This window comes from Xiphias gladius, chromosome 7, assembly GCF_016859285.1.
Source record: "Xiphias gladius isolate SHS-SW01 ecotype Sanya breed wild chromosome 7, ASM1685928v1, whole genome shotgun sequence".
NCBI lineage: Eukaryota > Metazoa > Chordata > Actinopteri > Istiophoriformes > Xiphiidae > Xiphias > Xiphias gladius.
This window is the reverse complement of record NC_053406.1, coordinates 14,408,565-14,433,258: the sequence shown is the minus strand read 5'-3', so window position 1 is coordinate 14,433,258 and position 24,694 is coordinate 14,408,565. Positions and strand designations below refer to the sequence as shown.

Genomic DNA, 24,694 nt, shown 5'->3' with positions numbered 1-24,694 from the left:
AATGAGACAAATATTAGTGTGCCATCGTCTGGTCACTGTTGGTATTACTGTTGAGCAAGACTTGTGTAGCAGGGGTAAAAGTAAATAAAGAAACTGAAAAAGAAGTATGATACAAGGAACCCCCCGGAACAAAAAAAAAAACAAAAAAAACAAAACAAAATCAAAGGGCATATTTCACCTTTATAAATTGTAAAATTTTTACCTGTTATCACCCTTGTTCCATTCAGAAGCATAAATAATAGGCACAATACACACCACGCTCTGCTACCGATGTTATGACATCATGTTTTAGGAGCACAGTCGCGAAGAATCACTGTAATAACTTCTTCTGCCTTTTTTTTTTTTTTTAATACGGCTCCCTTATTCGCAGGTAATTCAACCAGTACAGTAAGTAGTCCATGTTGCACGTCTTGTGCCACGTAAAAACTGCATTTTCTGAAAACAATCAGTTCCAGCACCATCTCTCTATTGCTTTAATCACAGAACATTTAGACACGGCAACAATTAAGTAACAAATTGCCATGGGAGGGATACATTGCATGTATACAAGCGCTAACAAACCTTTATCAGTCTTTTTTGGTACATCACATTGAGGCAGCCCTTCTTTTGTCCACTTTTGGTGGTGCTGTGAATATGTTAACACGTCCAAACAGCACAAGAAAGTGCACTAAATACTGCTCAATGAACAGACACTCCTGGCTGGTTTGTGTCTCAGTTACATATGAAAAGATGACATGACCCAATAATGGAAAATGAAAATGAAAAAAAAACCCAAAACAAACAAAAACACCCAGCAACAATAAAATCACTCACTACTGCCAATGTTGAACACCCGTCCTGTACCAATTCATACATAAACAGATTGACAACATTGGTGGCCATGAATGTTTTAAGAAACGAGGCATCAGCCATCCAACAGGTTTACTATGTGTAGAAAAATAAAACATCTGGAAAGCCAATGTTCGCTTAGCCTCTATTCCAACTATGCGGCAGCAAAAGCAGCAACAGCCCTGGCCAATAGATTTTCAGCTGGACTACACAAAGACACACACACTGTCACACATACAAACATACATGCACATATTTTCTTTCAATGTGTAAAAATAGAAGGTTGAACACAGCTAGTATATAGATCGGTAAATCTACTGCGTAAAGTGGACGTTTTTCAAATCTGCCTTTTCCATTAACATCAATCGAGTACCTGTCTAAATCCGATAGATTTATACATCTTTTTCCACTTCTGTACATTTTCTATAAAACAGGCATGGCTTAAATTAACTGATGATCAACAGGCCTAAAATACCTTCTTAATTATCCTGTGCGTTTTTACAAAAATTCATTTACTTAAAAAAAAAAAAAAAAAAAAAAATTAAATCAAACTGGTTGAAAGCTCACTAATGTTTCACTGTATTATTTGCTTGCTTACTTGCATGGAGAAACAGGAACCATGGGACACAGCAGGCACCCACCTGGGATGTCGTAAGTACAAGTGATAGAACGATTAAATGAAATAACCATTGGGGACATATAAGAATGATGGGTGATTTCTGCAAAGTGGCTTGAATAAAGCCACTAAGAGGGGAATTTACATTCTGAAGCCCCACTGGAGAAAATCTCAAATTTATTGACTGTATTCTGGTCTTAGTGCACAGTAGAAAGTACCCCTGAGTTCTAGGACAGGGTAGGTGCTTTATTATTTAGAGCACCGTTGGAGGGGGGATGGTAACATGCCCGGGGGTCTTCAAGGCTCTTTAGGGTTTTGCGGGGCAAAATGTGGTCCTGGGCTAACAGTACTGTGGAAAGTTGAGGAGGAGCATTGCATGGGGACTATGGTACAGTGGATAAGGCTCTGGTATACAATGTCATGGTCATCCTTGGTCTCTCTCGCCCCGGCTGCAACCACTCTTACATATATAATCATATTTCTAAGCAGCTAACACCTCAAGTGATTTCATCACCAGGTTCTTGGGCCGGGGATTTTTCAGATTGCACGTTAACATTGATTCTATGTTGTTTGTACTTTCTCCTCCCTCCCTTCCTACCTTGTAGGAAATTCCTGCTCTGTATTCCTTTGTCCTACAGTTCATGCAGTTTGTTCTCTGGACTGCCCTGACCCATCCCTCCCCCTTTTTTTTATTCCAATGCTGATTTAGACTGCTTGGCTCTCGGGTCCACAGGCCCAGTGACATGGCTGTTACGTCACGGCGCGCCCCCCCCCCCCCATATAGCAGAAAGTAGCTGTGTGTTGAGGGCTTTTGGATATTAATCAATGGGAATTTTGTCCTCTAGTTCCAGTGGGCTGTCCTCAGTGGGCTCCTCACTCTTTCCCAGCTCTTGCAGCTGCTGCCGCCTCTGAACCTCTGCCTTCAGGTTCTCCAGATCCTTTTGACTGAAAAGAAATACAAAAAGGGATCAACTCTGGACTCGTGTAGACTTTCTATAGGAGAAACTTCTAGTATAGCGAAACCATTTAAAATTTGTGCGTTTTATATTTCTCTCAACTTTATTAAAAAGTAGCTTATTTGAACTCCTTTGGCTTGTTACCAGTTTCAAAAGAAATTCACAACTCAAAATTCATTCATCATCTACTTAGCCTTTTTTCAAAGAAATTGTGGTAACTTTTTCACAATTTAATTTTAAAGAGTAGTTTGGAAATATGCTTGGTTGCTTTCTTGCCAACAGTTGGATGAGTGTATCAGTCACTCATGTCTGAATGTTAAATATAAAACACCAGGCGAAACATTTCAGTTTCTGTACAGTTTAAAGAAAGGATATATAAAATGTTATTTAGTGAGCTTTAGAGCTGGTAGGTGGATTTTGTTACTTTTGGACAGAGCCAGACCAAGCATTATGAATCCCAATACACTTATAATGCTTTTTTCTGACTCTACCTGAGAGGTATGAAGATGATGCCATTGATGATGTTGAGCTGTTCCAGGACGCTGGCCATGCTGGGGGCAGTGAACTGGAGAACAGGAGGAAATAAAAACATCAGTACTTAAGTTCCTTGGGGCTTTAACAGACTGAAACACAAAAACATGTCTGACTCAGAGCAGTCACCTTGAGGGGCATGATGCTGGCGTTGGAGCCGTTCTTGTAGATCTCATTCATGGTTCTCTGCAGAGCCACGGCCTGTTGGGTGAGATACTTCAGGTACTCTGAGCTCTCCTTGGTTTTCTCATGTGCCTCGCCCATCTGAGAAGAAAAAAAAAAATAAAATAGAGTTCAAAATATCACTTCATCACATTTGATAAAGAAAAAGTGTGTCAGGTCCCAGCAGTGTGGAGTCCTGCAGGGCCTACCTGGTTCTTGTAAATAGTGTAGCCCTCCTTTTCATGCTGTAGTGCAGAGCGGAACTCGGCCTTGCTCTCATAAACCCTTGCAACCAAATGATGACTGGGGGGGAAAAAAAAAAAAAAAGACATTTAAATCATCATGGAAGTCAGTCTTTTGCCAACTTATGGATAATGAATAAATCCCCACCTGAGGGCCACTTTGAGGGACCGGGGTCCATGGTACTTTGTGTTGATGGTCAAGGCATTCTCCAGGAATCTCAGAGATAAATCATACTCCATTACTCCGTGCAGCACCAGTCCAATGTTACTCTGTGGATGGAGAACCATTAACAAGAAGTATTAAATCTGTTACGAGAGCACCAGTACACCAACAGTAGTTATTTATTTTTTATTTTTTTGATGATGTAGTTTGTTATATAAATCTCAAGAAAAGACTGCACTCACGTCTAGCAGCGCCATCTCCGGGTGGTCCTCCCCGCAAACCAACAACATGAGGTAACGGGCGCGATAAAGCAGCTTCAGGGCGGTCGACAGCTGGCCGTTGGCAAAGCAGTACAGAGCCAAGTGCATCTAAGAAGTGGACGGAGGCACACAGGAAATAAAATGTAGGTGAGAGGGATATTGAACGTCTTTTACATGACCTAAAGAGATCCTTCTCTGGGCCTGATAACTTACATATTCTTGAATGGTGTTGGGGTGCTCGATGCCGAGGACTCTTTCACTCATCAGAACAGCTTTTTGCTGGTTGCTCAGAGCCTGCAGGTAAACACAAAAATGCCGTTTAGTGATATAAAATCAAAAAGGGCACTGGTGTAACAGTTACAGACAAGGTAAGAGTATATTATGCCTACCTCAGGGTGGTCTCCCATGATGTAATTAAGGCGTGCCAGCAGGCGCAGGCAGGCACAGATCTCTACGTGCATGGGTCCGTACACATTGTTGAAGAGGTTGAGAGCCTCGTTGATCAGCTCACAGCCCTCCTTCAGAAAACCTTGGAATGAAAAGGAAGGGTAGCAAGACAGGTCTCCATTTAGTCAAGTCAGAGCTAGCGGCTAGCTTGCTTCATCAGTACATAGTTTCTGTTAAACGATTATTCATTACAAAGGTTTTGGTTTTTAAATTGGTCATTATAACTCAGTCTGTTGGAGTAAATATGCAAGTCTCACCTTGCTGTACTTTGGCCTGTCCACTCTGGAAGAAGTGGAAGGCATCGGAGGCTTTGGGGTTTACGTGCTTCACAACAGGGAAAATATTCAGGATGTCCTCCTCTGTGAAGGCAGGCTTGTGGCGGCTGTCAAAGTTGTACTCCTTTATCAGAATCTACAAGGCAAATGACAAGATGATATACATTAAAAGTAGAGGAAACATCATAATGGTCATTTGGTAAAGTGGCGCGGGGGGGGGTTTCGCGATAGACTAAACGAATGTTACCTGGATGCCAGTTTTGACAGAAATTTCTCTGAGCAGAGTGGTCTTCTGGAGGCCATATTTCTCCACCACCTGATCCACACTTTCACTGAGCAAAAGAACATTTCAAGACAGAATATTCGTCACCAAAAGAAAAAAGAAAAAAAGAAAACCACACACAAAATGGAAGTGCAAAAAGAGGGTCTTCATGCTAGCTTTAACATTTTTTAACAATAACAGATGCGTCTGTTACCACTGTATGGTGAAGTGATAGTAGCTCTGGGCCTCGGAGGCAATGTTCTTCCAAAGCTCGCTGGGTGTCAGGCTGGCCCACGCCGTGTTGTCTCCGCTGCCGGGAACCCTGTTTCGACGCTTGCGGCTCTTGCGGCGTGACACCAGCTCGTCAGGAGGCAGGTGGGCGACGGCGTCGGGGAAGGAGCTCAGGAAACAGTTAAGGAAATGACTTACAGCGGCGGAGAGGGCAGACAACTCCACACCCTACATGATGACAAAAATGAGGAAAACATTAATTAAAATAAAAGTAGGTTTGTCTTTTCAAGAGCATAGATATCATATAACGAAAGTCACAAACCTGGAGGTATGTCTTGAAGATATGTTTCGCACATCTGGTGATCAGCTCACTGATTCCTATTCTCTAAGATTTGGGAGAAGAAAAAAAAAAAAAAAGATGTTAGAATGACTAAACACGAGGAAGAACAGTGTGGAATAGTCAGATCTGGGTAATCAGACTCACATAGAAATGCTCCAGCTGGGCTTTAGCAGGTGTTTTGTCCACAAACTCCAGAACAGTGCCCAAATAGCGAACATTGATGCCTCTCTGGCGCAAGGCCTCTGTTAGTGTGGCTCCATCCATGGGTAGAGCGCTGTGGTCCAAACAGTCTTTAACCTGATCAAACAACACACACACACACACACACGCACGGCTTTAAACTCAGACGGACAAGCTTAAAAAAATTCAACCCCTGTATGACCTGGATCTGTCGTAGTATGTGTGTAACTGACCAGTGATGGGATCTGACAGGACACCAGGAAGGCAGCAGCATCTTTAAGTAGCTGTTTCTGCTTCTGGATGTCGTATGTGCTGTCATCTGGGAAACGTACTCCTGTTTGAACACCGCACGTGCGCACACACACACACACACACACACACACACACAATATTCTCCTATGAACAAGTGTCATTCACTTTCTCTTATCACCCCAGAGATAATTTTGAGCCTCATGTGCTAAAAACGACTACATGCAATAAGGAAATTAAACCCTGACGAATTTGACAGTTCAGGGAGTGAAGGTGGATGAAATACTACTTTTATCTTTGCTTTTCTTCTATTAAAAAGGATAACGGTTTGATCATTTTAGTATTAGTTTTCTTTTTATACACTGCAGTGTCATGTTACTTTTTCAGTTTTTTTTTCCTCTTTTTACCACCTTACATCAGACATTATCATTTCAAATATATTTTGAGCGGAGCACTGGTCACCTGATTTCATTTTTTTGTTTTGACTGGTTGGTCTTGAAATACAATTTTTTTTTACTTTAGCCATTTTAAAATATTTTACAAATTCTAAAGCTACCCTTAAATCTTCCCCATGCATCATCACTTATCAGCCTGAATTACCCACTAAAACAGGATCTAAAGGTCTAAAGGTCTAAAGGTCTAAAAGGCGAGTGCTTCAGCTCTTGGCAGTCAAGGTTTCATGCCTGAGAAGCAAAATAATCCAAATATTTCTCAGCCTCTACGGGCTTTATATTATATTTATATTATTTTACTTTCATTGTTTTTACACTGTAAAACTATTGTGAAGCTTTTTCATAGTCAATATAAGATTTCATCATCGCTGTCATGCTCACCTGGGGAGAAGATGTCGGGGTTGAAGCGAATGTCAAACGACGTGTTGCTGATGGAGCCTACTGCCTTGCATGCATTGAGGACAACCTCACGGCTTTTGGGATCTGTTTTTGATCAGGATCACATACGAGGAAAAGATGCAAATGTGTTAAAAGCACTGGCGACAGACACATCATTTCAACGTATCTGAAAAGTCAAAGTTTAAACCATGTCCACATCAAGCCACTGTCTTTTCAAAACCGCTCTTCTTAGTCTCTATGGGGAAAACAGAGCTACAATGGCTCAAACTCAGCTGGGTGCTGTGGCTCGTTATTGTAAAGAAGCCAATTTTCTGTCATCTCCAACACCCTGAGCAATCAATGTATTGCTGTATCGTACTGTATTGTGTTATTATTGGCATATTACTTGCAAATGCAGCTGATCACACAATACAGACGTTATTCAATGATCTTGTAATTTCATTTATTTTTTCAGACTACTTCAATCACAAAAGTAGTGACTGATCTATCTGATCAACAGTGTCAGTGCAGCTGAACAGATGTTACTGTTAGTTTTGGTTAAGCTTGCTGTAGACATGGCCTTGGACGAGCACCCACCACCATTTCAAAGCTGTTGACCATACACTACTTACAAACACTACAGATTAGGTCAGTGTATTTGAAAAGCAGATTACTGTGATTTAGGATCAGTTGAGCGGTGCACAAATCACTGAACATGGTCATTTTTTGAATTTCAAAAACACATTTGGATTAAATGGACACTGCAAATGATTATTCAGTTCATATCCCACAGCAGAGGCATCGCAGGCAGGAAGAGGGAGAGATGGGTTAATTGGGTGCCAACACTCTTCCCCACAGCAGGCTGAGGACTGAGCAGGGACAGCTAGCCAGGTGGAGAGAAGCCACTATGACCCAGTGCTCGATACTTAATGCTCTACCTGTTACTCTAATGCTACGGACACAGACGCGCACACACACTCTCTCTAAAACTAGCTGCATCGAGACACCAAATTTTTGGTTCAATACTACTTCTCTCTGAATAAACACTACTTTTTTTTCTATGCAGTTATCCACCAGCGTAGCTCCCCCTGCATTGTCCTGGCTCTGCTTTTAGGGGTATTTTTGGACGTACCAATACCAGATCCATCTTCGGCAACTAAGGTCTCCGCCAGCTCTTTGGCCTGAGCTAATCCTGGAATACTTTCCTCAAGCTCCTTACCCTCCAGTGGGCTCTTGCACTCGCCATTCTGGGTGGCTGCGGGGTCTAGAGGCCCGTTTGTGGCGGGCTTCGAGGAGTTTTCTTCACTGTCAGTCGCTGCCTGTGAGGCAGCAGATGTGCTGTTGTCTGTCTGGCTTGTGCTGTCTGTGGAGACCTCTGTTGCGTGAGCAGAATCTGAAGCTGTGGTCTCTGTCTGGCTTGTATCAGCATTGCGTTCTGTGGAAGTTTCTGAGGTTTCTGTGATGGCGGGTGTATCAGTCTTAGTGTCCTTGTTTGCCTTCTGTTGCATGAGCTGTAATGCTGCCATCTTCATGAAGAGAAGATATCTGAAGGGGGACAGAAACAACAGTTAAACAGATGTGGAAACTCGCCACATGTGACGATGGAAACGTGATCATGCACGCCAGCGCAGACAGCTACCTGTGCTCAACAAAGGCCTCAATGAGCTCTTGACGGAGACAAGCCAGGCGGTGGCGGTGCTGGCGGGGGAATCCTTGGCGCTGACTCTCTGGGGGCAGCTCCTCTCCGCCCACAGGCAGGAAATTGAGGTCAGGGGGGAAAGTACGCAGAAGGTCCAGAATATAGTGTCGGCCATCATTTCCGATGATGCCTTTACACTCGACAGAGGAGCACAGCTCCACTGTGTCGTTCTTCTCGTTCAGCACGCCGTGTCTCTGGACCTAAAATTTACATCCAGTATGTGGCAAAATGAACTTGCTGGACAGACAGAGGATCTGAATACACAGTTTCTCTGTGGTGGCATTTGTCAGGCCTTAAAGGATGAAGCTGGCAATATTCTATATTTTTGCAAGTGTCAGCAAATGCCATGAAAACACAAAAACGATGTGTTATTCTGTCTTTCACACTCCATGAGTTGACTACCCTGTCTGGGCCTCTCAGCTTTCAACAGTGTTATCATTTAACACAAAAGCTACAGTATGTACTTTGAAATAACTGGATTATCCAACAAGTTAATCATCACTTAGACTACAGTCGTGTTACTGACCTTGAGTGGCCTGCTGGTCTTCTCCAGCAGCTCCAGATATTTGCTGTGAGACACAACAGTCTTTCCAAAGTCAATGGAGCCATAGATGACGCTCTGCTCCTGCTCACGCTCCAGGATACCTGGGATGATGGACTGGGCGGTGACGCGGTACCCTCTGTAGTCCACCACTACTGTCCCCAGGGTGTAGAGACCCTCCACATCCACCGCCCCGTAAGCTCGTACTCCGTTCAAGTCATTGGTCGGCGCAGCATGGGCGGCGGCATCTCCACCCAGCTCACGATAGTGGTCCCGCACATCGAAGCCGAGGCTGAAGAAGATGTTGTTCCAGATGAACATCTGCATGCGTGTCTCCTCGCCGGGGTTGATGGCCATTACGTTGCCATCAATTACTGCCATAGCTCCTCGAGTGGCAGCTGCAGCAAAGTCACTGTGGACCTACAGGAGAAAAAACAAGGAGGTAGCCGTGATTGAGAAGAAGAAGAAAAGCTACACATTTTGTGTGAATCAGCTTCATCTGGTCTCCACGGCTTATACTGTAAAGACAGATTCAGCGCCAGAGGGCTGATCTTACACCATCTGCAAAGTTGCTCAAACAGGGTTTCTGCAGGGCTCACCAAGTTACAATTATGACTTTTTAAAGACCCTTTTAATACCACATAAATTAAAATTTAAAACCCATTTCACAGTCTTACCAACCGAAGTATGAAGACCAGTAGGGATGATAAGACCCAGAATTATTTACCAAATACATTAATTTATTGGCTCAACAGTACCTTGAATATGGCCCGCTCCCTCAGCAGCCGCTCAGGCAGGTTCTTCCGGGGCAGCTCTCTGGTGGTCTGCAGCTCCTCGTTCCAATCTCTGGTCTGGAGACATGTCAAGCATATACAACTTATTAACACTGAGAAAAAGAAAAAAAAAAAAAAACACACTATTTATCTGCCTGGTTTGCTGCTGTGTTCAGCTGTCCCCACCTGTCCAGGTATGTGCTCCTCATAACCCAGGCGGGAGGTGTAGGCGTCCTCAGCTCGAACACAGTCCATAGCATGGTCTACCTGTGGAGCTGTCCAGCTGTACACCTGGAAGGGCGTGGCTATCCTCTCAAAGGGGTGTCTCTGGACCCTGCAGCGAGCACACAGCACAAAAGTAACAACGAGTGATCAGTTGCGTGGTCTTTTCCCCATGCATTTCAGGAAGTTTATCTGAAATTTGCTCTTGTTGTCCTCACCAAAATTACAACCACTAAATGACAAGGATCACAGAGTCCAGACCGTACTCTTGAAATTACTTTGTCTTTTTTTAGTTTGTTTTCTAATTGTGCTTTAAGACTTTGACCTGCTGCCTCCTGGACAGATCTTTACTGGAAAAGACAATGTGTTCTCACATGGTTAAATTAAGTTAATGAATAAATGAATGAAATGAATGAATGATTACAGAAAAGAAACATTTCAAAGAGAAACAGTAAAGAAGAGAAGCTTTTGTTAAGTACAAACTGAGTAGAGAAGAGAGACTGTGAACCTCTGGCGTAGGAAAGATACGCTTCATCCAACCACAGATGATGATCATTGACTTTCTTGCTCTGAATTGCTCAAACAAACTAAAGTTGTTCGGTATGAAAGGAAGTTGACCGCTGGCAGGAGAACAGATTTAGTGAAACTAAAGGCACAGAGGTTTCTTCACCTTTTCTTTTGCAGGGCAGTGAAGTTCTTCTTGAAGGCAGGGCTGATCTGGCTCAGCAGCTCCACCAGTGAATGGCTCAGGAAACTGGGATTGGCTGGTTTGGGGTTGAAAGTGTATGTAGTAGATCTGGAATATACACACACACACACACATTTTACCATCATAGCTCACATTAATACAACCTGAAGTCTCCTTACTGGGGAGAAAAGATCAAGAACTAAATAAGCCAGGGTTAGGGGGTAGTTTTCCTGTAGGGAGGTAGCAGTTCTCTCTCACAGATGCCCATGTAGAAACTGCAAAAAATTAAAACATGACAGGAACTTAAAGTTGAATGCAAATGTTGGATAGCTACAAAAAGTGTTTACAAAGGGGGGGGGCTTAGCAGGGTGACCAAACTTTTGCATATGCTACTATAATCCACAAAAAACAAACAAACAAACAAAAAAAAAAAAAACAAAAAAAAAAAAACACATTTACTTCTTTTCACTTGAAAATAAATATAATGGCTGTGATCAAGTTGTTAGAAACAGAAAGAAAATCCTGCTCTGAGCACAACAATATTCTTCCCAATTCTACTTTCCAGTGTAATCTCATTCATTTGACTGCTAAGCTTTTGTTGGAATCTAAAATTATGACCCTGAAACTGCTAATAAACCACTGTGCTTGTATCTCTTATCAGCACCTAACACACTATCCCCCATTTAAAATGTACTCTAGACCTGTTCTATTTAAATGGAAAGAACTACCAGAGAAATTGGGAAGCGAATGTCTCCAGCATAACTTTACTCACAGTAGCACCTCTTGCACCTATGATCGGCTAATCGTGGTCTGACTGCTGCCCACTGCCTTTACTTGAGCTGATGGTGTCTTAGGCTGTGAATACTGAAGAAGCTGCTCTGCGTGATAGCAACTGCCAAATGCATTGTGTATTAACGGGCACTGAAGGTAGAGTGTCCTCTGCAGTGAAACCATGGAGCTGTGAGAAGGTACGAGGCTGAAATGTCGACTGACTGGTTGAGGTAGAAGCCGCGTGTAGAGGCAGTGACGCTGACATGGCGTTCCTCCACAGTCACGATGTACAGGTACATGAGGTCTCCGTGCATCTTCCTGTTTCCAGGGGGGGGGTTCCAGCCACTCATGGTCAGGACCTTCAGGCACTGCATAGGCTGTTGAGGATGTTAAAAACCATCAGCCCGAGGAAAAAGTTTAAGCCATTACATTTTAAATTACCATCTTTTATAGGATTACTGACAAATTTGCACTCGGTTTTCGTCTTCGTATTTTTTTGCATGACTATTTTTCAAAAAAGCCCTCAAGTTTCAATGACAAAATGTTTTTTGCCCCCCCCCCAATATTACGCCTACATGTCGAGCCAAACCTGGGCTGCTCCTCACCTTCCAGTCCTTGTTCTGTGGCTGGAGGGGCACCAGGGGACGCTCTTTGCTGCCGGGCAAGATGTGCTCTGGGGGGGTGCAGTCAATCTGCTCCAGCTCGTTGCCCTTTTTCTTTCGCTTACCACTATCTGAAACCGCATAAGAAGGAGCAAGGTGAGAGTTTTTTTTTTTTTCTGTTCATGGAAGTGCAGATGGCTGAACATGTCTGTGCAGGACGCCCGCTGTCCATCTACCCCTTCTGCGTTATACTCAGCAACACAGGAGGCTACTGTGAACGTACGTAAGCCCGTTTGGGCTGTCGTGTCTGAATCAAGCTGTAAGGATCATTAACGAAAGAGACACCCAAGTCTGAATGACAAAAAGCCACCACTTCAAAAGACTGATGAAGCCAAAAATACTTCATGTCTGAAAAGGGCTATGGTGTCATACCTCCGAGGTCTCCATCGGTGAAGATGCTGAGGAAGGAGAGGGAGTTGCAGTCCACTCCATTGTAGGCATCTGATGGGTCCAGACTTTTCAGCAGGTCTCTGATGTGACGCACATGGATGCGAGCCTCACGCACGGTGTAGGGCTCTGCAGCAAAGAGATACAAACGAAACCCAAAGCTTATAAATAGTAGGCACTGAGTGGTTTGACAAGCAACAGATCGAGCTAATGAACATTTGTAATGAAAATATGACTCAATTCAGTTTAGTCTTTGCCAGCAGCTACGTTAACAGTAAGACCTCATCAAGCGAGATATTGTGCCAGGCTGTAGCTGGAGGCTATGTCACTGAGGCTAAAGTCCATAATGTTTTGTAATTTAATATATCCTTACTACATCCATCTGCATGATGATGACACATTACAAACACGCCACTTGCTGTGGCTGATGTTGAGTAATGTTTATCAGGTTTGTCAGGCTGCACCTGCCAATGTCGTCTGACTTTATCGCTGTCATTAGGATTTTTTTTTTTTTTTTTTTTTCCCCCCACACCGCCGTGTTTAGTCAATGACATTTTCATTGCAAGACAACAAGGTGAAAGAACAGGCTAAATTCTTTGCCATCTCCACTGTAGCTTCAAAACACAGATGGTTAAACTCTGCAGCTACATATTTGACAGTTAGTACAACAACACAGATTGATAAAGCCTCCAAAAAACAAAAAACAGGAGCTGAAAATACAGGAGGTACTGAACTGTTTTGGTACATTGTCTCTCTTATACAAGTTGCGTGCTTTACATACCGGGCTAAAACAAGGGAAGCGTAATGGTAACAGCCTGACTTTTCGGAGCTAACGAAGAAGTAAGTTCCAACACGTTTCTTTAATTTCTCTATTTGCACCAAAACAACGCGACAAATTGCTGAAAGGACTCGGTGTCTGACCTTCCACCACTTTCAGCAGAGAGCCCTCCTGGAGGCCCTCGATGGACTTGAGCTCGGCAAAGTTGTCCAGCACGTTTCCATCCAGCTGCAGAGAGAAGCAGGTGCGGTGGCAGGTGTCCTCGCGGTCCATCAACACCTGATGGATTTCCTGTACCATTTCCTGGGGAGACACCTGAAGGAGGGGAGGGAATAGGGGAGATGAAACAATGTAGATGAGCAGAGCTTCAGAGATATTTGCAGCATGAGACATATCGGATGCTTTGGTTCAGCTGGATTGTCTTTATTTTCTAGGCTGAGGGAAAAACTGGTTTACATACAGTACAGTATTTTTTTTTATGCTCACACTACAGAGTAACCTGTTGTTCAGACCCAAAACAGCCCTGAACCAGCACCAATTCAGTTTTATATGATCCAGGAAGGACAAAAAAAAGGCACAGTATTTTATGATTTTATAAGGAAGGATTTACGAATCTGCTGCTCGTATTGAGCTTAAACCTTACCTGCAGGTCAAACGGCTCTGTTCCAGGGGCCTGGATCTTAACGGTGAAGCCTGTGTCCTGGATCACTATCACTTCCTGTTCGTTAGACTCCTCTCCTCCGTCCGCCTCGCCGTTCCCATCCTGCTTCAACTCTGCCTCCTCCGTGTGCTCATGAGCCCCGTCCCCATTCACCATGGCTGTATCTGCGCTGTGCTCTGCAATGGAAGAAAGGCAGGGGTCATAAGTTTTATGGGCCATTCGTTCAAAAATACTACTCAGACTATTCGTTTAAGTCTGAGAATATAATACAAAGCAGAGCATCTACACCTAAAATCCTTTATTACAGTTAAGGTAGGTGAAGCAACAGCTCTGTTCATCTCACCTTTTTTACAACCATCAACTGTACTGCTGCCATGAGTCAATAATCTGAGCAACAGTGAACGGCACCTTCAGACACTCAGCCATGCAAAGCAAGTCATCCTGATAACAGACTTCTCTACAGAGACGCTGCCAGGCAGCCAGGTCCCAAACAAAGCACAGAGATCCAGAGGCTGCATTACCTTTCCAATAACCCAATGAAATATTTATTATGGGTGAACATAGCCGACAAAGCTAAGCTACAGTATGCTAGTGCTGCGGTGTTACTGCAATTAATTCTAATACAACTGAATTCAACACAAACTACAGAAAAAGGGTGATAGAGTCAATCAATCAGCAGAGGTAGAAGAATTTTCTGTCCGCGTGCAAACTCCTCCAAAAAAATAAATAAATAAAATAAATAAATAAAAAGTAAATTTGACAATAGGTAACTGATTTTGAAAGAAAGGACCTTTTTTCCAAACACCAACCTGCTAAAACGAACACTGTTGCAACACTGGAGGGAGTTTAGCCCGGGAGCTTTGCAGGGCTGAATACAAAAGATTTCAGCATTCACAAGAGGGAATTACTGGTCACTTGCATGGCTAATTGTGACTGATGCAATAAAGCAACTCAGCTAGTAAACCACTTGGTAGCTACTTCTTTAACGGACATTCATCCTCCTCAAATTTACAGTTATTAATCTTTATAACAACTACAAGCAATAACGACGGAAGGGCCCGCTATTACACGCCTCATTTCATTATAAACACTATGCACGGGTTGAATTTCCCACTTTTTCGAGAGGTAAGATGAGAAAAAGAATGACATGAATAAAAATGGGGCTCTCAGGTACATTAATTCAGAGGAGCAGGGCCAAGTATGTTGATGTCAGACAACTGTTTTCTCTCACAGGGACACCACTGCTGCCAGCCAGTGTGTCCTTGCTCACTTGTCAAGGTCAACACAGCGTCAGGGTTACTGAAGAGAAGGGCCAACAGGGAGGGGTGGGGCCTCATAACTGGACTACGACCCGGAGTGGGAATGAATGCTCTAAAATGGTGGGTAGGGTTGGGTTTTTTTTTTTTTGGGGGGGGCACAGGAGAGAGGAGCACCAGGCCACGCTCTGAATAACACACACAATGGCTCCAAAGCAGACACACAAGTTAATAATGTTACAGACCAGAAGAGAACGAGGGTTTGGTGTCAAGTGTTTCAGTGTAGCTGTCTGTGTTTTCAGTGTCAGGGCAGAAACGTTATCAGATGGTTGCTTCAACTGCTTAGATCGGACAGTTGAAAGTTTGTCTGAGAGGTTGAAACTTTGTTTCAGGAGTTGAGCCGGACATGCGGACTAGACAGGAAGGTCTCCTTCGATTGTCTACCAGTGGTTCTCAAACTTCTTCTGTCATGAAAATAATCCTCTGATTAATCGAAAATGAAATGAACTGTTAGCTCCAGCGTCTTTAACTACATTGGGGAAACTATTGGTAAAACAAGCCAAAGGTACCCTTGCTAGAATTAAGGTACTCTGGTTTGTTTATTGTCCCCACAAAAGCCACATTCACCCCCCCCCCGTCATCCTCTAGCCCCCCAGTTTGAGAACAACTGTTCTAGAGAAACTCAGACAGATAGGACAGTGACAGCGACCCCGTCAATTCCACATTTAGTGGTGCTAGTCAATCACTGTTAGTTCAATGCCAAACATTCACTGCATCCAGCTTTCTCAAATGTGAAGATTTGCCCGACAATTAATAGACCAAATGATTAAATCGATCGATCAAAAGATAAAAAGCAGTTTAACAGAACGTGAAAATAACAGCCCCTATATAAATGCCTCACTTAAGCAATTCTTCTTCAGAACAGGCACTGTCGGGAGTTTCAGTGCCTGTCTTTTATTCCATCAAATTATGCTGCAGTTGTAAGGGACAAAGAGTGAAAGGGCTGTTAGATGAGGGAAAGGGGTAGTTTTAGTTTGTAGCTCGTAGCTTTCACAACATCGGACAGGCGTGACTAGAAAGTGCTGGAAGCACTGATTGATGAGACGAGTCAAGCAGCCTGTGTGTTGAAGGAGAGAAGGGAATGGTGAAGCTACCGTTCAAGAGTCAACGGTACCAATACTGTGCAGTACAATCTGCTATTGTTTTAGAGGGAAAGAAGCATAAATTTAGATGTGTCAAGCTTTTTTTTTATCATTTCCTGTTCAAGTGCGCTACGGTGGTGAGACGTAATACGGTGTTAGTCAGGATGAGACAGCATTTTAATCTGATGGGAGAGGCAGGATAGCCAGAAATCTGATGTCTCTGGTCAGGGTTTTCATTAAGGGCCATTTAGTGGTAATCCATTACAGATACTCTGACTTCCTTAGAGCAAACTGTTTTTTGTTTTTTTATTAAAATGTAAATTATGAAGTATATATTTAGGAAGAAACGCATACATACATAAATTCAACACTGGCACGCAGGGTTGAGTGACATGATGATATGTATCATGGGAAGATTTGTCAGAGATTTTAGGTATGGTTTCTAATGGGGCAGCTATCCCTGCAATATCTCTGGTTACAGTAGGCTATTGTGTGCACTGTTGTCAATTCTTGACTGGATTGTTTTATGGCAATGCTGGATTTGTCGGAGTATCAAGTCTGTCACAGCTGCTTCAGGTTATTTAATTCATCTTCCCACCGAGATATTTTAACTATTTCATCCATCAGTTAAACCCTGAATCCACCCAGGCTCCGGGAATTTTACTCTCGCCTGTGTCTGTAAAGCGGGTGATGTCCACAGTATATGACACTTAATAAAAGTATTCAGTGTATCACAATATATATATTCATTTTTCTATATAAAAATCAGATTCTGTGTTAAAGATATTTTTCTGCGTCATGCCATGATATTGAAATATAATTTTACCTCACTCAACAGAAGGACTTGTGCTCTCTCTTCTGGCCTCAAAGATTATCCATTCAACTTTAAATTCTTAAATCCTTAGTTAAAAGTTGTACCAGAGCTAGACTAACTCTCCATCAGTAATTTGCAGCAGGGTTCCAATGGAAACAAACCAGTCACATCTGAAACCTCAGGCAATAACAACAGTAACCAGCAACAGACAAAACAACACTTCTGAGAAGCCCTTTCAACCGAAATCATTAAGATCATCATGATCTTTCAGACAACGGGATACTTAGAAATAAGCTTTTCTTTAGGTCGTTACTGAAGCCCACTTCTCTTGCCGACAACAAAATAATAAACCCAGCAGCCAGCTATCTCTCCACTCTGCAGCCCTTGACACAGGGACCCTGACTGCTGCCATGGCAACATTAACCTGCCAGCCAGACAACCCTGAAAACAACAAACAAACAACAAAAAAACACAAGGTCTCTGTAATCATGTTTGCTGCACCACAAGGTGGCAACCTCCTGGTGTACAGACAGACCCTGAGTCATGCATCTGCAATCTGATTTTACAGCCAAGACTGAATAGAAAGCCTGTCTGACTTGATATATCAATTACTAAATAGTTACCGGTAATGAAGGGTGTTTACATTCCTCAACTGCAGAATAAAATGTAATGAGAACATGCAAATCCATCTGAAGATAGTTTTATCATACAATTATGTGGTGACAAACATTCTCTGGTTTCAGCTTCTTTGGTTTTGCTGCCTTTCTTCGTTTTATATCACTGTCAATTAAATATCTTTGAGTTTTCAACTGGTGATCAAATAAAATGAGCAATTTAAAGATGTTATCTCATGCTCTGGGAACTTCTGATGGTCATTTTTAAATATTTTTTTTGATATTTTTTAAGACTAATATATTTAACAATAACATCCAGAATGTTTATTGATAATGAGAATGATCATTAGTTGCAGATTTACACTATACAAATCCACGGGGAAGCCAAAAATCCAGATGTTTATTTAACATGGGGGTCAGGACCCCGACAAAGGGGTTGCAAGATGGATTTCAAGGGTTAAAAGATGATTACTGGAACAGCTTATAAGAAAAACAGCTACTTCTACAAAAAAAAAAAAAAAAAAAAAAAAAATTTTTATCTAAATTAATCTGCAACTATTTTGATGATGGAATAATTGTTTTAGTCATTTTTTTAAAATCCAAAAATACTCAACATTTGCTGGTTCTAAAAAGTGTGGCTTTGCTTGTTTATCTTAGTCAGATATGATAACCTGAATATCTTTGGATTTTGGACTGTTGGTCAGACAAAGCTGGACATTTGAAGAAATCACCTTGGGCTGACTATAACAGGCTTTTTCACTCTTTAGTGACATCTTACAGAGAAAACAATGAACAATCCATCGATTAATTGAGAAAATAATGAGCAGATTAATAAATAATGAAAATAACAGTTAGTTTAAGACCAAAAATTACGTTTGTTTTACACATTTCTCCAACCTTTGCTGTTTTCTTATGAAGTACTGCACAATTGCATCGCCTCAAAAATACTCGATATTAGCTGCTTACAACTCAACAATGTGCAATGAAAGTTCAATAGCAGGTGTTTCCTCATATTAAGAGGTTGGGAACCACTAGTATTGGTGATGTACACAGTAAAATTGTGTAGACGTTGGGTGTCTGGGATTAACCACGGTACACTCTTCACCCTATGAAAGCACTAAACCCCTTCACTCCAGTAACAGTGACCCTCAACTCGATCTGTCTGCACTGCCATTCACGCTCATACGTCCTGTTACAACTCACTGACCAAAAGTCAGTGTTAGCCTTGGCATCAGACGTTTTTAGGCTCTCAGTCCTGTCACTGTCTCTCATATGTGAAAGACTTTTTTTTTTTATGGCAGGTCACGACTACGGCTGCAGCTAATGATTATTTTTTTGGAGCTGCAACGAGTAGTCGATTAATCGCTCAATATAAAATTAATCTGCAACTATTTAGAAAATTGATTAATAATTCAAGTCCTTTTACTTGCAAAAATTTCAAATATTTTGTTGTTCGAGTCACTCAATTGTGAAGATTTGCCATTTTTCTTTGTCAAATATGATATCCATTATTTTTTGACATTTTATGGACCAAACGATTAATAGAAGAAATAATCCATAGATTATGTAATCTTTTGGTAAATAAAAATATCAGAAAACTGAAGAATTCCCAACACATTTTCCTAGAGCACAATATGACTCAATGTCTTGCTTTTTCTGATCAGTGTATGTATGTATATATACATAAATACACACACACAAATATTATAAATGATATTTTTGTGTATATCAGTAGTTTGGACATTTTTACTTGAAAAATTGATGCCGATTAATATTTTTCCAATCGACTAATCGATTCATCGGCTAATCGTTGCAGCTTTAGCTGCAGCTAATGATATTTTTGATGATCAATTCATGATTCATTCATTATCGTTTGGGCCATAAAATGTCCATCTAATGCCCATGACAGTTCCTAAAGTGCAAGGTAATACCATCAGGTTGCTTGTTTTGTCTGACCGACACTTCAAAACTTAACATATTAGGTTTATTATCACATAAAACAAAGAGTAAGCAGCAAATCTTCACAACCGAGAAGATGGTGCCAGAGACCATAAGGCGTTTGTGCATCAAAAATGACCAAAACTATTAAACACATATCATAATTGCTGCTAATTGTTGTTTTGCCTGTCGACTAATCGATCAATGGAATATTTATTTCTGTACTAAAATGGTGTGGGTTTGTGGAGGGACTCGTAGACTGGACAGCACATACAAAAGTAACCCTCCAGCCCAAGAAACACAGGAATTAACCCGCAATCAGACACTGCCAGCAGTAAGACGCTCTCGTTAGTGTTTTCCTACAAAATGAGGCAGGCAGAGACAATTCAAGGTCCCACATGTGACACACAGAGACAGGCTGCAGTGACTTTTGTTGCTCTACAAGTTGTGTAACATCAACTCCACCGGCTGACACTCCTCATCTCGGTTTAATCTTCCTCTGCCGACACCCGATCTGCTGCTGCTACTACTTCACAACAACTTTTATCCGGCAGGATACTCACCAGCTTACACGGCCGTTAGTGTATCATGAGCGTAACCTTCCCTCTCACCGTGCGTGCACCATCATGACTTTTTCTGCGACAACCAGCTTCCGCTTCCCGGTCGAGGAGGAACACTCGATTTGAGCTTCCCCGGTGGGGGGGGGGCGGTTAGAGGTTTATTACTGGCCGCCGGGCGCTTCATCCACCTGACATCTCTTAAAGTGCACTTTTAACAACAAAACAAGGTGGCAACACATCCCTCCCATAGCATTATGCACATATACACTATAGCTAAAAAGAGACCGTGTGCATGAACCCCCTCCCCTGTGTTCACGCGGACAGTGAGCAGCTCCACTGAAGGTGACCTTCAGTTCATGGCTCTCACATGTTGTTGCCAGAAATGTCCGTTGGTACGAGTTTGTATAACACAAGCTGCTGCACTGTGTTAACTCGACGAATCATGGGTCACACAGTCGGCTCATGCTACACCCGAAAAAACACCAGGCCTCACTGCCCGTGCTCGGGTTTGGGGCATGAAACGACACGCCGACAGTCACAGGAGCGGTTGCTTGCTAGTTAGCCGACTAGCCAGTGAGCTAACTAGCTGCATACTGAATGAGGATGCTAATGCTAGCATGCCGGCTCACTTGTTTGGGTTAGCCTTGTTTGCTCGCGGTGTCAGTGTCAGGTTTGACCAACAGCTGTGACCCACGGATGTAGACACGGATTTGATCCTTTGGAGAGAGTTGCCTTGCTAATTAGCACAGATGAGTCAAGACATACCCATTTATCATGCTGATTAGCAGATGATGCTAGGTGCAAGGTGGACCCCTCTAAACAGGAGAGGCAACCAAGGGGATGGTTGGGGAAGGAGGAGGAGGAGAGGGGTCAACCCCAAAGACCACCACCTAGAGTCGGAGGACTTTTAAGTCACATAACAAAGCATAGACGTGAATGTCACCAGCTTTAGTGAATGCTAAAGGTGAAAATATCCAATAAACCACGTTTAAAATAGTTAATGCACAGGGATGTTGGTTATATGAAGATGTACTGTTAATGTATTATTATTATTCTGTTAATGTATTAAGATAGGTGTAATTAGTGTATGTATGGCAGCAGATATCAAGCAGTCTGTAGCTGCAGAGTCTCACCACAACCGCAGGAATCCTTCAGACGTGCCTTGCTGGGTTCCTGGGCTCCATCCCCTGCTTCATCCGCAAGATCAACCGGATTACAGTTAGGCACTGACGCCGGGATGTCATCTGTCTTGCTCACCATGGTCGGGTGTCAGTGTGGCGACAGAAATCCCCCAGCAGCTTTGCTTGAATATGTGAGTCTGTAAAAGAAATACAAAAAGAAAAAGCCCAATCTGCTTCTCCGGCTAACGCAGGCTAGCTGGCTACATGCGAAGGGTACAAGCTTACAAAAACAAGTCTACGGAGGAAGGACAGTGCTGTACATGGTGGGGATCACACGTGGTTTTCTCCTCCCCTCCCCTTGACCTCTTTGCCTTTGCGTTGCACTTCCCCACCCACCCAGCGTGGCGCTACGGAAAGCCACATGTGACAAATAGGATTTGTTTTTTGTTTTTTTTTTATTTCTTTTTTTTGTACAAACTCCTCCGGATTTTACAGACCTTGAGCTGAAGATTAAAAGACGCGTGTTTGGAAAGACAAAGAACCACAACACAGTTACTGTTATCAACACTACAAATAGGGATTTCACTGAGTGGACCGACCGTTTACAGGTTGACCCAGATGTCATCAGCTCCTGTCGGTCACACAGGCTTTTCACTCCTGGTTGACCAAAATATGGATGTTTGACCGTGGCCAAATTGCCCTGCTGGTCCAGGCTCCAGGGCTAAAATGAGCTAATAGGCCGCTGCTGTCTGTGCATTATGTACAGTTGTACTGGAATGGCACCTGACCCCAGATTTGCAGTATGAAACTGTGATGAAACACATTAATCTAGGAATACGCAATACAGAAACAAAAAACTGAAGCAATGAATGTCTTAAAACTAGATTTTTCAGGGTATCTGCAGGTACTGAGAAGGCTTAAACACTGATTTTCTTTTCCTCAAAAAAAAAAAAAGGCCTTCAAAGTTATTAAAACATCTTACATGTAGATTACAAAGGTGTTAAATATTTTTCTAGCCTGACACTAACAGTAGACAGTAACATTAATTATAAAATATTTTTCATGTGATTTAAGCAAAAACTGTTGGGAAAATCCAGTTCTTCCTTTCCAGACCTCTAACCGCATGTAAAATTAATATGAGGACCTTAAATTAAAAAACAAGTAATTTTATCAACCATCTCATTCCTGCTTGCTTATCCAGGTTGTGTTTGATAATCAATTAATTATATTATTCGAATTTTTTGTTACAGTTGGGAAATACCGAAAAATGTGATATAAATGTCAATATATTCATGCACTTTGGCCCTAATAAACACAAAATACAAATTACATTTACTATTCATAATCATCCTCATTCAATGATAAGTTCAGTACTTGTTTTCCACAAACTGAAAATATGTAAGCACCTTCACCTCAGACTGAAAATGCACAAATTCATATTGTCCAGGTTATGACGCAGAAAAGCAAAAAACTGATTTTTGTCTCCCACATGAACACTGTCCCTTTAAATTCTTTTCCATTATTGTATAAAAAAAAAGGGGGGTTTCAAGTCCAGTTTGTCTCTTGGTCAATTACAGAGGAATCAATTCCTCTCTACATACCAAAGGGCCAATTTCGGCTTGAAACTCTTCATATAATTAAGAAGAAATTTTACAGGACCAATTAACGGTGTTAGGAGTCATTCAGGAAAAGAAGCTCCTTCTCTTACAAAAAAAAAAAACGTTGGCCTGAATACTTCCTTAGAGGGATCCAAAGCACATTACTTTTATAATTAGAGAGTTGTAAATTGTTCATATCTAACTGGCTAGTATTTTATTATTCACACCGAATTACTCTAGATAATTAATAGAGAATAATGTATAAAAAGATCTCAGTTAAATAATTTAAGTACCATGTTTTCAAAACATATACTATCCCAAACCATGTATTGTATCCCATATATCATTATTTTTGTTATATTATATGTGTTTGTTGAAGGTCAAAGTGACATTATAGAATCCAACCACATGGACCTCAGATTTCTCATCTATCAAAGCTAATTGTGGCATGAATGAGATAAATGATCCAATTCTATATTTCTGTGAAAAAGTATTCTCTGTTTCAATAACAAGGAGGCGGCAGACTAGACAATCTTTCATTTTATTCCAATTATGTGTATAGTAGATCACTATAGGAGGCTAACACAGTATATGCGGTAATCAGTCAATAGTTTATGCTCACCCAAGGACCAAAACCACACAAAGACCAAGAGCAACACCGCTCTGCTTCTCATGTTGGGTACCACACAGCATTATTGCTAGAGACCACATAACATGTCAAACAAGATGTTTTACAGTGCCACCTACAGTCCACTGAAATGTTTCTGTAAGATGCAAAATAAACGTATTTCACCTCAACTAGGACAAGACCTGCCCAAGAAAAAAATAACAGACGTTGCTGCTGCTGCAATTCGTTAGCATTATTATTATGAGGATTAGGGTTATTATATAGCCGTTTAGAAAGATGGAAGACATTCTCTGTGGGTATGAGTGAATTATCTACTTTCTTGCTATGTTTGAGTGACTTTAGATGTGCTCTGAAAAGTGGAAAAAGCAAATCAGGCAGTGTAGGTTTTGTTCCCTTTAGCTGAAATATTCATGAAAAGACATCTTCATTAAGGCATCACACCATTTGTCTTCATGTTAATTTTAGTGGTGGGCCTCTTTGGCTCATTAGCGTTTTGCCTTAAAGCAGACAAACAAGTCATCAGTCTCTGAGTTGATATAAACTGTAGCAAAGAGGCATACAGCAGCCAGTATTTTGATTATTTATCTACGATGTTACATAATAGCGAAGTATAGATCATGTAAAATGTGAAATGAAGGTACGGTGTGGTATGCAGGATGTTAAACTGAATATGAAAGGTGGATGGAGAGTTTAATCTACCTGCCGTTTCATTTGGATGAATAGTGGAGTGATGAAGTCATGAAGTCTAACAGTCTAAGTTCAGGATTCCTGTTGGGGGAAAAAAACTGTTTTAAACAAGACAGCTTAGTGCTTTTATCCCCTTCTGTCTCATAAAACTTGAGGAAGAATAGTGCACACAGTTATGCTCATGGCTTACAAGCTGAGAGGTGAATGAAAACCCTCGTCACATTTGCATTTTTGCTTAAAAGAAGACACGTTTTTCATCCAGACAGTCTCATGTGGCATAATAATATGCCCATCTGCTTAATGCTGCTTCACATACGGCACGTCCTTGATTCCTCTACTTGGATATGCCTCCTAATAACAGTAACATAACAATTAATCGTGTAAAGATTCAGTGACAATCAGAACAAAAAAAAATCAAACAATGCATTAGGCAATTCAGAAAAATATTAAGCAAAACGTACTGAGCTCAACAATTACAAAATACAAATTTAAACAATCATAAAATCTATTTTAACACCTTAAGTGTACTTAAACCAGTTGACGTGACCCACTAATAATATATAAATATATTGATATATTGCT

The 24,694-nt window shown here is 41.7% G+C and overlaps 1 protein-coding gene across 3 annotated transcripts; it reads right to left on the bottom strand.

Moving 5' to 3' along the window:
- Positions 1–333: 333 nt before the first annotated feature.
- Positions 334–21,561, bottom strand: cluha (clustered mitochondria (cluA/CLU1) homolog a). Of its 3 annotated transcripts, none has more exons than XM_040130527.1 (27): positions 21,212–21,561; positions 13,737–13,930; positions 13,237–13,408; positions 12,301–12,444; positions 11,872–11,999; positions 11,489–11,643; positions 10,478–10,603; positions 9,772–9,919; positions 9,571–9,663; positions 8,798–9,232; positions 8,212–8,471; positions 7,705–8,117; positions 6,576–6,677; positions 5,727–5,827; positions 5,458–5,610; positions 5,296–5,358; positions 4,957–5,201; positions 4,728–4,812; positions 4,463–4,616; positions 4,148–4,287; positions 3,972–4,052; positions 3,741–3,866; positions 3,484–3,605; positions 3,303–3,396; positions 3,061–3,195; positions 2,892–2,965; positions 334–2,389 (listed from the first exon to the last, which is right to left on the bottom strand). In XM_040130527.1, the coding sequence occupies exons 1-27, from the start codon at positions 21,336–21,338 to the stop codon at positions 2,263–2,265; spliced, it is 4,197 nt and encodes a 1,398-aa protein (XP_039986461.1). In that variant the 5' UTR covers positions 21,339–21,561; the 3' UTR covers positions 334–2,262. The 3 variants fall into 3 exon arrangements, with proteins under 3 accessions (XP_039986461.1, XP_039986462.1, XP_039986463.1); XM_040130528.1 differs by having other exon boundaries at positions 7,792–8,117; XM_040130529.1 differs by lacking the exon at positions 21,212–21,561 and adding an exon at positions 20,082–20,164.
- Positions 21,562–24,694: the final 3,133 nt, after the last annotated feature.

Bases quoted from the DNA above. Each gene is read 5' to 3' on its own strand.
- cluha (XM_040130527.1), bottom strand. From the start codon at position 21,338: ATGGTGAGCAAGACAGATGACATCCCGGCGTCAGTGCCTAACTGTAAT. The intron at 10,604-11,488 runs GTCAGTCGACAT...TGTATATTCCAG, and splicing joins CGCGGCTTCTACCTCAACCA to ATCTACTACATACACTTTCA. The intron at 6,678-7,704 runs GTACGTCCAAAA...GATCAAAAACAG, and splicing joins CGAAGATGGATCTGGTATTG to ATCCCAAAAGCCGTGAGGTT.